Raw genomic sequence first — 14,666 nt, forward strand, 5'->3', positions numbered from 1 at the left:
AAAACGAAACCAGGCGGGGTTTAAAATTGCTTCTGAAAAGGCATCCATGGACGCCTAATGACTGGGTGCTGGCCAAGAAAATTCCAGTTCGGTCTTAAAAGATCCCCACCATGGACGCCAATTCGATTTGCTTGATACCAGACAAACTAAAAGAAAAGAAAACCCCCTACCAAATTACGGCGCAAAAAAAACAAACAAGGAGATACAAGGATTTGTTTAACAACTTGAAGCATTGGCTCTGTGCCAGTACAAGTGAAACTGACTAACGAGGAAGATTCCAATCAGGGCGTGTCCACACCTAAATAGACATTTAAAAAAAAATAAGCAGAATAAAGATAAGAATAATTAGGAAAGAGAATATTAGTTCTTCCTCTGAATACTAGTTGACTGCAATGCAACCACTGACATTTAGAAAGAGAGAGAGAGAGAGAGAGAGAGAGAGAGAGAGAGAGAGAGAGAGAGAGAGAGAGAGAGAGAGAGAGAGAGAGAGAGAGAGAGAGAGAGAGAGACAGACAGACAGAGAGAGAGACAGAGACAGAGACAGAGAAAAAGAGAGAGCGAGAGAGAGACAGAGAGAGAGAGAGAGCGAGAGAGACAGAGAGACAGAGAGAGAGAGAGAGAGAGAGAGAGAGAGAGAGAGAGAGAGAGAGAGAGAGAGAGAGAGAGAGAGAAGATGATGAGTTCAGTTCATATTTTCAGAACAGTTATAGAATGCATTAACTGTGCTTTAGCACTTGGCAGACTGGTACAGGTGCTACCTGCCATCGTTGTATGTAACCGTACATGGTGATACTGGAAATGCAGCATGTCTATAATAATACAATATGAAACTACAAAAATGTGGTATATTAGTCAATGGTAAGTTTCCTCTCTGAAACCTAGCAGGGTCAAAGATCATAGAATTGATCAGAATGAGGAAGATCTATACATTCCCATTCTCAATAAGATCTGATTCATATTTTTAGTCCTTTCATATCGCTACTAGTGTATAGATAGAGGGTTGGAGTCCATTTGGGATTGGACAAATGAGGTATCTATCTGAAGGAGGGGTTACTGTAGGTTACCTGGGAACACCTTGAGGGCCCTGATGTTCTTCAGATTCATGACCAGGGAACTGAGGGGAGGAGTTAGTTACCTGGGGAGGGGTTAGCTTGGAGAGGAAGGGGAGGAGTTAGTTACCTGGGAACACCTTGAGGGCCCTGATGTTCTTCAGATTCATGACCAGGGAACTGAGGGGAGGAGTTAGTTACCTGGGGAGGGGTTAGCTTGGAGGGGGAGGGGAGGCGTTAGTTACCTGGGAACACCTTGAGGGGCTGGTTGTTCTCCAGACTGAGGACCAGGGTGCTGGCTGTGATGCTGAAGATCTGGCGGGGGGAAAAGTTCACTCCGTCGTTCACCTGGAAGTTGAACCCTCCCGACATGGCACCTTTAGAGGAAAACACAATCGCCTCTGGTTACCATGGCACCTTTAGAGGAAAACAACACAATCACCTCTGGTTACCATGGCACCGTTAGAGGGGAACAACACCATCACCTCTGGTTACCATGGCACCGTTAGAGGGGAACAACACCATCACCTCTGGTTACCATGGCACCGTTAGAGGGGAACAACACCATCACCTCTGGTTACCATGGCACCGTTAGAGGGGAACAACACCATCACCTCTGGTTACCATGGCACCGTTAGAGGGGAACAACACCATCACCTCTGGTTACCATGGCACCGTTAGAGGGGAACAACACAATCACTTCTGGTTACCATGGCACCGTTAGAGGGAAACAACACAATCACTTCTGGTTACCATGGCACCGTTAGAGGGAAACAACACAATCACTTCTGGTTACCATGGCACCGTTAGAGGGAAACAACACAATCACTTCTGGTTACCATGGCACCGTTAGAAGGAAACAACACAATCACTTCTGGTTAACTTCTGCCCCAAGACAATGTCTTTCAGGGGTTGTAGTTATCAAGTGTCTTAGAGTAGGAGTGTTGATCTAGGATCTGTTTTGCCTTTCAGTTCATAATGAATAAGATGATATGAACAGGGGGGGGGGGGGTCTGATCCTAGATCAGCACTCCTACCCTGAGACCATCTGTGAATACAGGCCCTGATCATCTTCCTGTCCTGAGGGGTATCCTACGAAGCAAGCTAGATCTACTCTGAGTTTTCTAACGTTAGCCAGCTTCAGTTAGCTTCACTTTCCAGCTCAGACTTCATCTGTACTACGATGGTGGATATTGCACGTCGGACCTGCCGTTAACTCTAGCGGGCGCGTAACGGCGTACGTATGTCGAAACACCCAACTATTCATTGAGACAACGCTGAAACATCGATCCATTGGGGCGAGTCAATGCCACATTTTCATTTGTGCCAAAAATCTAAATTAATGAAGTTATCTTGCAAATTCAGCCGTCTGTGGTGTGAAATAGACATTTAGAAGTGATGTCTTTTTATTTATTTTATTTTATTTCACCTTTATTTAACCAGGTAGGCCAGTTGAGAACAAGTTCTCATTTACAACTGGGACCTGGCCAAGATAAAGCAAAGCAGTGCGACACAAACAACAACACAGAGTTACACATGGAATAAACAAGCGTACAGTCAATAACACAATAGAAAAAAAATAAAGTCTATATACAGTGTGTGCAAATGGCGTGAGGAGGTAGGCAATAAATAGGCCACAGTAGTGAAGTAATTACAATTTAGCAAATTAACACTGGAGTGATAGATGAGCAGATGATGATGTGCAAGTAGAGATACTAGTGTGCAAAAGAGCAGAAAAGTAAATAAAAACAATATGGGGATGAGGTAGGTAGATTGGGTGGGCTATTTACAGATGGACTATGTACAGCGATCGGTTAGCTGCTCAGATAGCTGATAATTAAAGCTAGTGAGGGAAATAGAAGTCTCCAGCTTCAGCGATTTTTGCAATTCGTTCCAGTCATTGGCAACAGAGAACTGGAAGGAAAGGTGGCCAAAGGAGGTGTTGGCTTTGGGGATGATCAGTGAGATATACCTGCGGGTGGGTGTTGTTATCGTGACCAGTGAGCTGAGATAAGGCAGAGCTTTACCTAGCAGACTTATAGATGACCTGGAGCCAATGGGTCTGGCGACAAATATGTAGCGAGGGCCAGCCGACTAGATCATACAGGTCGCAGTGGTGGGTGGTATAAGGGGCTTTGGTAACAAAACGGTTAGCACTGGGATAGACTGCATCCAGTTTGCTGAGTAGAGTATTGGAAGCTATTTTGTAGATGACATCGCCAAAGTCGAGGATCGGTAGGATAGTCAGTTTTACTAGGGTAAGTTTGGCGGCGTGAGTGAAGGAGGCTTTGTTGCGAAATAAAAAGCCGATTCTAGATTTGATTTTGGATTGGAGATGTTTAATATGAGTCTGGAAGGAGAGTTTACAGTCTAGCAAGACACCTAGGTATTTGTAGTTGTCCACATATTCTAGGTCATAACCGTCCAGGGTAGTGATGCTAGACGGGCGGGCGGGTGCAGGCAGCGATCGGTTGAAAAGCATGCATTTGGTTTTACTCGCGTTTAAGAGCAGTTGGAGGCCACGGAAGGAGTGTTGTATGGCATTGAAGCTTGTTTGGAAGTTAGTTAACACAGTGTCAAAAGAAGGGCCAGAAGTATACAGAATGGTGTCGTCTGCGTAGAGGTGGATCAGGGAATCACCTGCAGCAAGAGCGACATCATTGATATATACAGAGAAAAGAGTCGGCTCAAGAATTGAACCCTGTGGTACCTCCATAGAGACTGCCAGAGGTCCGGAAAACAGGCCCTCTGATTTGACACACTGGCGAGGCAGTCATTTGAGAAACCAAGGCTATTGGGTCTGCCGATAAGAATACGGTGATTGACCGAGTCAAAAGCCTTGGCCAGGTCGATGAAGACGGCTGCACAGTACTGTCTTTTATCGATGGCGGTTATGATATCGTTTAATACCTTGAGCGTTTCTGAGGTGCACCCATGACCAGCTCTGAAACCGGATTGCACAGCGGAGAACGTACGGTGGGATTCGAAATGTTTGGTGATCTGTTTGTTAACTTGGCTTTCGAAGACTTTAGAGAGGCAGGGCAGGATGGATATAGGTCTATTACAGTTTGGGTCTAGAGTGTCCCCCCCTTTGAAGAGGGTGATGACCGCGGCAGCTTTCCAGTCTTTAGGGATCTCGGACGATACGAAATAGAGGTTGAACAGACTGGTGATAGGGGTTGCAACAATGGTGGCGGATAGTTTCAGAAATAGAAGGTCCAGATGGTCTAGCCCGGCTGATTTGTACGGGTCCAGATGGTCTAGCCCGGCTGATTTGTACGGGTCCAGATGGTCTAGCCCGGCTGATTTGTACGGGTCCAGATTGTCTAGCCCTGCTGATTTGTACGGGTCCAGATGGTCTAGCCCTGCTGATTTGTACGGGTCCAGATGGTCTAGCCCAGCTGATTTCTACGGGTCCAGATGGTCTAGCCCAGCTGATTTCTACGGGTCCAGATGGTCTAGCCCGGCTGATTTGTACGGGTCCAGGTTTTGCAGCTTTAGGCTATTACTTTGGTGTGCTTATCAATGAACGAGCACCTTTTCTTCCCAGTCCTATGATAAAATAATCGTTAAGTCATACAAAAAGTCTTCCTGTGCGTGAAGTTTGAAATGCATTTACTAAATGTGTAATGGGATAGGTATTTTAACATGACTCTTTTCTAACACACACAAAAACATATTTGATGAATACAATACTTAATCCGTTGTTTTCCTAAAATGGATGATGATGCAATCTTTGTGAGAGGGAGGGAATCTGATTGAATTGGTCCTCAACTTGCGGCTCAGAAACTTAATTTAGGATAAATGCAGTTACCCCTAAGTTGTCCTGTCCCGGAGTAGGTTCGTTCTGAACGATTCGTCGCCATAGAAATGTACCTTGCTAATAAGGTTTGAGCCACATTCGTGGTACCGGTTATCCCGAGTTGAACTCAGAGTTGACCAAAGTTAACTCGCTAACTCCTCAAACCACATACGTAGTACAGTGCTCCGGGAAAATCAATATGAGAACCGGGGTTTAATTCAACTCCATCTGTCACTCCATCAAACACCAGCAGGGGGAGCGAGCGTAACACAGACGGAATGCAGATAGGCCTAGCCATGCAATTATATTATATTAACATAGGTAGATCTACCCTGGCTATTAAATTATATTCAACCTAGCAAATTCTATATTCGTAGTATAGTGCTCAGGTCTTACCACTGTGGACAAACAACAGCTGTCCCAGATGGATGTGTTGTAGGGTACAGTTCAGGAGCGGCCTGGTGGGGGCGCTCTTCAGCGCCAGGTGGCCATTGTTGGGCGGAGTCACGATCACCTGCAGCTCCTCAGGGGGCGTGTCCTCATCCTGGGCGTCCAAATTCTCAGGGCGGATCTCTGTCACCGACCCCTCCCACACCTGGGGGGGGGGGGGGGGGGGGACCAATTAAATCTATCCCACACTTAAGGAGGCAACCAATCAAATCAATCATATTTCAAAGACCTTTCAAAATATATATATTTTGTATTGTTCGATTCCAATATACATCACAATGCCACATTGTTTCAAAGCATTCTTCTGTCACAAAGGGCTTTTCTTTAACCCGGGCCAAAACCAAACTGTTAATGGAAGTAAGTGAAGCCTGCTAAGTGCGCCTAAGTGGTATTTCAAACAGAACTAATGGCAGTAATAATCATTGCAGTGAACTCTGGCCTGTGGCTTGTCTTTTCCTTTTCCTGTCTTTTCCTACACACTTTTCAATTATCACTTGACTTGAAATGAACAGGCTTTGACACCAAACATCTAGTCACCACAGGAGAGGTCAGACCTCAAAGGACCTGTGTGTGAGTGTGGGCGCATTAGGTGTGTGTGTACACAGGAAGTGCACTTCCAATGTGAGGCTTCAGAGGAAGTCACAGAGGGAAAAGACAGCAAACAGACGAACAGATCAAACACATGCGGATGCTGCCTAGTCCTGTTTTAAAAAACCGCCTCCTGGAAGGCTACGGCAGAGGACAGGAACAAGTACATAAACAGCCTCCTGGAAGGCTATGCCAGAGGACAGGAACAAGTACATAAACAGCCTCCTGGAAGGCTACGGCAGAGGACAGGAACAAGTACATAAACAGCCTCCTGGAAGGCTACGGCAGAGGACAGGAACAAGTACATAAACAGCCTCCTGGAAGGCTACGGCAGAGGACAGGAACAAGTACATAAACAGCCTCCTGGAAGGCTACGGCTGAGGACAGGAACAAGTACATAAACCACCTCCTGGAAGGCTACGGCAGAGGACAGGAACAAGTACATAAACAGCCTCCTGGAAGGCTACGGCAGAGGACAGGAACAAGTACATAAACAGCCTCCTGGAAGGCTACGGCAGAGGACAGGAACAAGTACATAAACAGCCTCCTGGAAGGCTACGGCTGAGGACAGGAACAAGTACATAAACCACCTCCTGGAAGGCTACGGCTGAGAACAGGAACAAGTACATAAACAGCCTCCTGGAAGGCTACGGCAGAGGACAGGAACAAGTACATAAACAGCCTCCTGGAAGGCTACGGCGGAGAACAGGAACAAGTACATAAACAGCCTCCTGGAAGGCTACGGCAGAGAACAGGAACAAGTACATAAACAGCCTCCTGGAAGGCTACGGCAGAGGACAGGAACAAGTACATAAACAGCCTCCTGGAAGGCTACGGCTGAGGACAGGAACAAGTACATAAACCACCTCCTGGAAGGCTACGGCAGAGGACAGGAACAAGTACATAAACAGCCTCCTGGAAGGCTACAGCTGAGAACAGGAACAAGTACATAAACAGCCTCCTGGAAGGCTACGGCAGAGGACAGGAACAAGTACATAAACAGCCTCCTGGAAGGCTACGGCTGAGGACAGGAACAAGTACATAAACAGCCTCCTGGAAGGCTACGGCAGAGGACAGGAACAAGTACATAAACAGCCTCCTGGAAGGCTACGGCAGAGGACAGGAACAAGTACATAAACAGCCTCCTGGAAGGCTACGGCTGAGGACAGGAACAAGTACATAAACAGCCTCCTGGAAGGCTACGGCTGAGAACAGGAACAAGTACATAAACAGCCTCCTGGAAGGCTACGGCAGAGGACAGGAACAACACAAGCACACTGACACTCCAACACACACACAGACTCACTTCATTTGCTCACACACACATAACATGCACACACATTTATACTGACTCTACACACACACTCACATACAATCATCATATACACTGCTGCTACTCTGTTTATCATATATTCTGATGCTGAGTCACCTTACCCTTATACATCTCTACCTCAATCACTCCAGTATCCCTGCACATTGTTAACATGGTATTGAGCTGACGCTGTATATAGTATGTTTACTACTATACATATCTACCTCCATCACTCCAGTATCCCTGCACATTGTAAATATGATTTTGAACTGACCCCGTAGAGTGACTTGCGAAAGTATTCAACCCCTTTGGCATTTTTCCTATTTTGTTGCCTTACAACCTGGAATTAAATAGATTTTTTGGGGGGGGTTGTATCATTTGATTTACACAACATGCCTACCACTTTGAAGATGCAAAATATTTTTTATTGTGAAACAAAACAAGAAATAAGACAATAAAACAGAAAACTTGAGCGTGCATAACTATTCACCCCCCAAGTCAAATACTTTGTAGAGCCACCTTTTGCAGCATTTTCAGCTGCAAGTCTCTTGGGGTACAGTATGTCTCTATAAGCTTGGCACATCTAGCCACTGGGATTTTTGCCCATTCTTCAAGGTAAAACTGCTCCAGTTCCTTCAAGTTGGATGGGTTCCGCTGATGTACAGCAATCTTTAAGTCATACCACAGATTCTCAATTGGATTGAGGTCTGGGCTTTGACTAGGCCATTCCAAGACATGTAAATGTTTCCCCTTAAACCACTCGAGTGTTGCTTTAGCAGTATGCTTAGGGTCATTGTCCTGCTGAAAGGTGAACATCCGTCCCAGTCTCAAATTTCCCTCAAGAATTTTCTTGTATTTAGCGCCATCCATCATTCTTTCAATTCTGACCAGTTTCCCAATCCCTGCCGATGAAAAACATCCCCACAGCATGATGCTGCCACCACCATGCTTTACTGTGGGGATGTTGTTCTTTGAGTTTGCGAGTTTGGTCCTATGGACAGATACTCCGATCTCCGCTGTGGAGCTTTGCAGCTCCTTCAGGGTTATCTTTGGTCTCTTTGTTGCCTCTCTGATTAATGCCCTCCTTGCCTGGTCCGTGAGTTTTGGTGGGCGGCCCTCTCTTGGCAGGTTTGTTGTGGTACCATATTCTTAAAACATTTTTGTCATGGATTTAAATGGTGCTCCGTGGGATGTTCAAAGTTTCTGATATTTTTTTATAACCCAACCCTGATCTGTACTTCTCCACAACTTTGTCCCTAACCTGTTTGGAGAGCTCCTAGGTCTTCATGGTGCTGCTTGCTTGGTGGTGCCCCTTGCTTAGTGGTGTTGCAGACTCTGGGGTCTTTCAGAACAGGTGTATATATACTGAGTATGTGACAGATCATGTGACAGATCATGTGACACAGATTGCACACAGGTGGACTTTATTTAACTAATTATGTGACTTCTGAAGGTAATTGGTTGCACCAGATCTTATTTATTTCCAAGCAAAGGGGGTGAATACATATGCACGCACCACTTTTCATTTATTATTATTTTTTTTAAATGTCACTTCATCAATTTGGACTATTTTGTGTATTTCCATTACATGAAATCCAAATAAAAATCAATTTAAATTACAAGTTGTAATGCAACAAAATAGGGATGTATACCTTTGCAAGGCACTGTATATAATCACCTAATGATGTGAAGCAAAGAGGCACTTGGTTTGAAGGTAGACCTTGAAATACATCCACAGGTACACCTCCAATTGACTCAAATGATGTCAATTAGCCTATCAGAAGCTTCCAAAGCCATGACATAATTTTCTGGAATTTCCCAAGCTGTTTAAAAGACACAGTCAATTTAGTGTATGTAAACTTCTGACCCACTGGAATTGTGATACAGTGAATTATAAGTGAAATAATCTGTCTGTAAACAATTGTTGGAAAAATGACTTGTGTCATGCACAAAGTAGATGTCCTAACTGACTTGCCAAAACTATAGTTTGTTTAACAAGAAATTTGTGGAGCGGTTGAAAAACGAGTTTTAATGACTCCAACCTAAGTGTATGTAAACTTCCGACTTCAACTGTATATGTAATAGGGTGGGATTTCAGACAGCAGCGGTGTGTGGAAGAAGGGAATTCCCCTCGTTCAATTAGACTATAGACTATACTTCAACTGTATTCTCATCTGAACCATGAGGAGAGCTGAAAGGAATGTGTCGTATTCAGGACAGAGCACTAACGAGAACAAAAAGCTGTACTGTCACCAGTCCTATATGACAGGACCTGCACTGTCACCAGTCCTATATGACTGGTCCTGTACTCTCACCAGTCCTATATGACTGGTCCTGTACTGTCACCAGTCCTATATGACAGGTCCTGTACTGTCACCAGTCCTATATGACAGGACCTGCACTGTCACCAGTCCTATATGACAGGACCTGTACTCTCACCAGTCCTATATGACTGGTCCTGTACTGTCACCAGTCCTATATGACAGGTCTACTGTCACCAGTCCTATATGACAGGACCTGTACTCTCACCAGTCCTATATGACTGGTCCTGTACTGTCACCAGTCCTATATGACAGGTCCTGTACTGTCACCAGTCCTATATGACTGGACCTGTACTGTCACCAGTCCTATATGACAGGACCTGTACTGTCACCAGTCCTATATGACAGGTCTACTGTCACCAGTCCTATATGACAGGACCTGTACTGTCACCAGTCCTATATGACTGGTCCTGTACTGTCACCAGTCCTATATGACAGGACCTGTACTGTCACCAGTCCTATATGACAGGACCTGTACTGTCACCAGTCCTATATGACAGGTCTACTGTCACCAGTCCTATATGACAGGACCTGTACTGTCACCAGTCCTATATGACAGGACCTGTACTGTCACCAGTCCTATATGACAGGACCTGTACTGTCACCAGTCCTATATGACAGGTCTACTGTCACCAGTCCTATATGACAGGTCTACTGTCACCAGTCCTATATGACAGGACCTGTACTGTCACCAGTCCTATATGACAGGACCTGTACTGTCACCAGTCCTATATGACAGGTCTACTGTCACCAGTCCTATATGACAGGTCTACTGTCACCAGTCCTATATGACAGGACCACCACTGTCACCAGTCCTATATGACAGGTCCTGTACTGTCACCAGTCCTATATGACAGGTCCTGTACTGTCACCAGTCCTATATGACAGGTCCTGTACTGTCACCAGTCCTATATGATAAGACCTGTACTGTCACCAGTCCTATATGACAGGTCTACTGTCACCAATCCTATATGACAGGTCTGCTGTCACCAGTCCTATATAACAGGACCTGTACTGTCACCAGTCCTATATGACAGGTCCTGTACTGTCACCAGTCCTATATGACTGGTCCTGTACTGTCACCCGTCCTATATGACTGGTCCTGTACTGTCACCAGTCCTATATGACTGGTCCTGTACTGTCACCAGTCCCATATGACAGGTCCTGTACTGTCACCAGTCCTATATGACAGGACCTGTACTGTCACCAGTCCTACATGACTGGTCCTGTACTGTCACCAGTCCTATATGACTGGTCCTGTACTGTCACCAGTCCTATATGACTGGTCCTGTACTGTCACCAGTCCTATATGACAGGACCTGTACTGTCACCAGTCCTATATGACTGGTCCTGTACTGTCACCAGTCCTATATGACTGGTCCTGTACTGTCACCAGTCCTATATGACTGGTCCTGTACTGTCACCAGTCCTATCTGACAGGTCCTGGGTTGCCAGGTGTGCGTAATGAGGGTTGCCATGTGTGCATAATTAGGGTTGCCAGGTGTGTGTAATGAGGGTTGCCAGGTGTGCGTAATGAGGGTTGCCAGGTCTGCGTAATGATGGGTTGCCAGGTGTGTGTAATGAGGGTTGCCAGGTGTGCGTAATGATGGGTTCTCACCCTGAGAACCATGTCGGCAGTGATGATTGGAGGACTCACCCTGAGAACCCTGTTGGTGGTGATGACTGGATGCTGGTCGTTGACGGCCGTAACCTGGATGATCACGGTACAGGGAGAGCTCTGTTTCCTCAGGCCTGTGTCGTTGGCCACCACAGTGAAGTTGTCTTCTAACGTCTCACTGCTGTCATGGATGTAGTAGATCACCCCCTGCTCCACCTAGAGGGATCGTAGGGCGAGAAAGTTAAGAGATTTAAAATAAACAATTAGATTCATTTAAGAAATGCTTATGTATGGGTTAAGTCCTTTATGTAGGTGCATAGTAGATTAAAGGCATACAGGTATAATTCATTATGAAGCATTCATAAAGCATTGTAAGACGTGTTACACGTGTCTATAAATTGGTTATAAAGTGTTATCATAATCAATAGTTTGATTACTCCACATGAGAAACTAAACCAATGAAACACTGAGCATCCTGAGGTATTAATATATCATGCGTTTTTAGATTGTGTAGGCTATGTATTCTTCTCTGATATTATTCGCAAAAACAATCCAAATATGAACAATCATTGGAGAACTTCACATATTTTAATATTTTTGTTCAACATGAAGAAAGAGAGAACGACAGAGATAGATAGAGTCTTACATTACCTGGCGTCTGGTGAAAACCCGTAGAGGAACCCCAGGGTAACGTGAATGTTCAATGTGGCCATTTTGCGGGGGTTCAGACAAGCTATACAGGAAATTGAGGCCAGAAAAATGTTGGTTGGTCACCCTGAGCACTTCCTGGGTCAAAGCCTTGGACCCGCCCTCTCGGAGGGTGAAGTTCAACACCTGTAGTAGTAGAAGGATTAGCATTTATTATTCGCTCGCAGTCATAGACTGAAATGTAAAGCATTTCATTTCACCGTTTGCACTGAATCCTGTGCATATGATAAATAAACTTTGATTTGTACACCACTTTACAACCATAAATTGTCAACGCACAATAAAAACCGATGATAGCAAAAATTATTCCACAATACATAACCTAATATGCAATCATTCTAAAATGACAATACCTGTAGAGGGATGAGGTGGGCGACGGACATGCTGATATTGTTGACCTCCGTGACCCCGTTGGAGACATCCAATAGGAAGGTGTCATTGACCTATACAGGAAGAAGAGACATTTTTACATTGACCTTTTAGTCATTTAGCAGACAGTCTTATCCAGAACAACGTATAATCAGAGCAAGGAAGGTAAAAACAACCACGTATCACAGTCATTGCAAGTAAAATATTTTTCCAAAAGCCCCACTATCTGCTAAATCGGTGCTTGTAAGAAAAGACAAATGTGCGTGTGAGAATAAGTGTGAGAAAGATGAGTATAGTGGCTTGGGGATGGTCTAGGGCAGGGGTGTCAAACATACGGCCCGCGGGCCGGAACCGGCCCCCAAGGAGGTTCGATCAGGCCCGCAGGATAATTTGAAAGTGGAAAAAATGCATAAAAGACATGGAATTAATATTTTTAATTCGCTGCAATTCATGGATTATCCGCTAAGGGGCGCACTCTTTCCATCAGAGTAGAAGACAAGCCGCATCACTGAGACAGACTGAAAACAGCAGACGGTATCAATGCGCCATCTGCTGCTTGTTACGACGTTGTTAATACCTTGGTCTCTACCTCTCCGCTACACCCTCATTAGCCAAAATGTCGTTATCCAAACGGAGAAAAGTAGATAAGGAGTGTAGAATTTTCAAAGAAAAATGGACCACGTCCTATTTATTTACAGAGATGCACGGAAAACCTTCGTGCTTGGTGTGTTTGCAACAAGTTTCGGTATTGAAGGAATATAATATTCGACGCCACTACGAGACTCATCACAGCGAAAAATATGACGGCTTGCAATTAAAGTTTTGTGCCTTTGTACAATCAGTGGGATCAGTTGCAATGCATATTTGTGAATGATAAAAGTAAATTGCACATTTATCTAAGGAAATATGAGGTGTTTCATGAAATGTTTTGTAAAAGGATAGTTCATTAAATTTCAATATTTTCCTAATGTTCTTGTGCTTCTTTACACCAAAACAAAGGAAAGACATGATATTTTGGTTATTTATAGCAGAGTATGGTATAATTTTAATGGTCCGGCCCACTTGACATCTCCCTAGGCCGTATGTGGCCCACGATGCGAAATGAGTTTGACACCCCTGGTCTAGGGGATAGTTTGGGGGTGGTCTAGGGGATAGTTTGGGGGTGGTCTAGGGGATAGTTTGGGGGTGGTCTAGGGGATAGTTTGGGGGTGGTCTAGGGGATAGTTTGGGGGTGGTCTAGGGGATAGTTTGGGGGTGGTCTAGGGGATAGTTTGGGGATGGTCTAGGGGATAGTTTGGGGATGGTCTACGGGATAGTTTGGGGATGGTCTACGGGATAGTTTGGGGGTGGTCTAGGGGATAGTTTGGGGGTGGTCTAGGGGATAGTTTGGGTAGTTTGGGGATGGTCTAGGGGATAGTTTGGGGGTGGTCTAGGGGATAGTTTGGGGATGGTTTAAGGGATAGTTTGGGGGTGGTCTAGGGGATAGTTTGGGATGGTCTAGGGGATAGTTTGGGGGTGGTCTAGGGGATAGTTTGGGGGTTGTCTAGGGGATAGTTTGGGGATGGTCTACGGGATAGTTTGGGGATGGTCTAGGGGATAGTTTGGGGGTGGTCTAGGGGATAGTTTGGGGGTGGTCTAGGGGATAGTTTGGGGGTGGTCTAGGGGATAGTTTGGGGGTGGTCTAGGGGATAGTTTGGGGATGGTCTAGGGGATAGTTTGGGGGTGGTCTAGGGGATAGTTTGGGGGTGGTCTAGGGGATAGTTTGTGGGTGGTCTAGGGGATAGTTTGGGGGTGGTCTAGGGGATAGTTTGGGGGTGGTCTAGGGGATAGTTTGGGGATGGTTTAAGGGATAGTTTGGGGGTGGTCTAGGGGATAGTTTGGGGGTGGTCTAGGGGATAGTTTGGGGATGGTCTAGGGGATAGTTTGGGGGTGGTCTAGGGGATAGTTTGGGGATGGTCTAGGGGATAGTTTGGGGATGGTCTAGGGGATAGTTTGGGGGTGGTCTAGGGGATAGTTTGGGGATGGTCTAGGGGATAGTTTGGGGTGGTCTAGGGGATAGTTTGGGGGTGGTCTAGGGGATAGTTTGTGGGTGGTCTAGGGGATAGTTTGGGGGTGGTCTAGGGGATAGTTTGGGGGTGGTCTAGGGGATAGTTTGGGGATGGTTTAAGGGATAGTTTGGGGGTGGTCTAGGGGATAGTTTGGGGGTGGTCTAGGGGATAGTTTGGGGATGGTCTAGGGGATAGTTTGGGGGTGGTCTAGGGGATAGTTTGGGGATGGTCTAGGGGATAGTTTGGGGATGGTCTAGGGGATAGTTTGGGGGTGGTCTAGGGGATAGTTTGGGGATGGTCTAGGGGATAGTTTGGGGGTGGTCTAGGGGATAGTTTGGGGGTGGTCTAGGGGATAGTTTGGGGGTGGTCTAGGGGATAGTTTGGGGGTGGTCTAGGGGATA

General features: G+C 45.7%; 1 protein-coding gene across 1 annotated transcript in view; it reads right to left on the reverse strand.

Moving 5' to 3' along the window:
• Positions 1–14,666, reverse strand: part of cspg4ba (chondroitin sulfate proteoglycan 4ba) — a 69,208-nt gene that overhangs the window by 18,478 nt on the left and 36,064 nt on the right. The window contains exons 7-11 of the mRNA XM_071354260.1: positions 12,202–12,291; positions 11,792–11,974; positions 11,180–11,356; positions 5,248–5,446; positions 1,295–1,426 (exon numbers count right to left, since the gene is read on the reverse strand). Of these exons, the coding sequence (XP_071210361.1) occupies positions 1,295–1,426; positions 5,248–5,446; positions 11,180–11,356; positions 11,792–11,974; positions 12,202–12,291 (781 nt within the window). The remainder of the gene's footprint in view (positions 1–1,294; positions 1,427–5,247; positions 5,447–11,179; positions 11,357–11,791; positions 11,975–12,201; positions 12,292–14,666) is intronic.

This window comes from Salvelinus alpinus, chromosome 19, assembly GCF_045679555.1.
Source record: "Salvelinus alpinus chromosome 19, SLU_Salpinus.1, whole genome shotgun sequence".
Classification (NCBI taxonomy): Eukaryota; Metazoa; Chordata; class Actinopteri; order Salmoniformes; family Salmonidae; genus Salvelinus; species Salvelinus alpinus.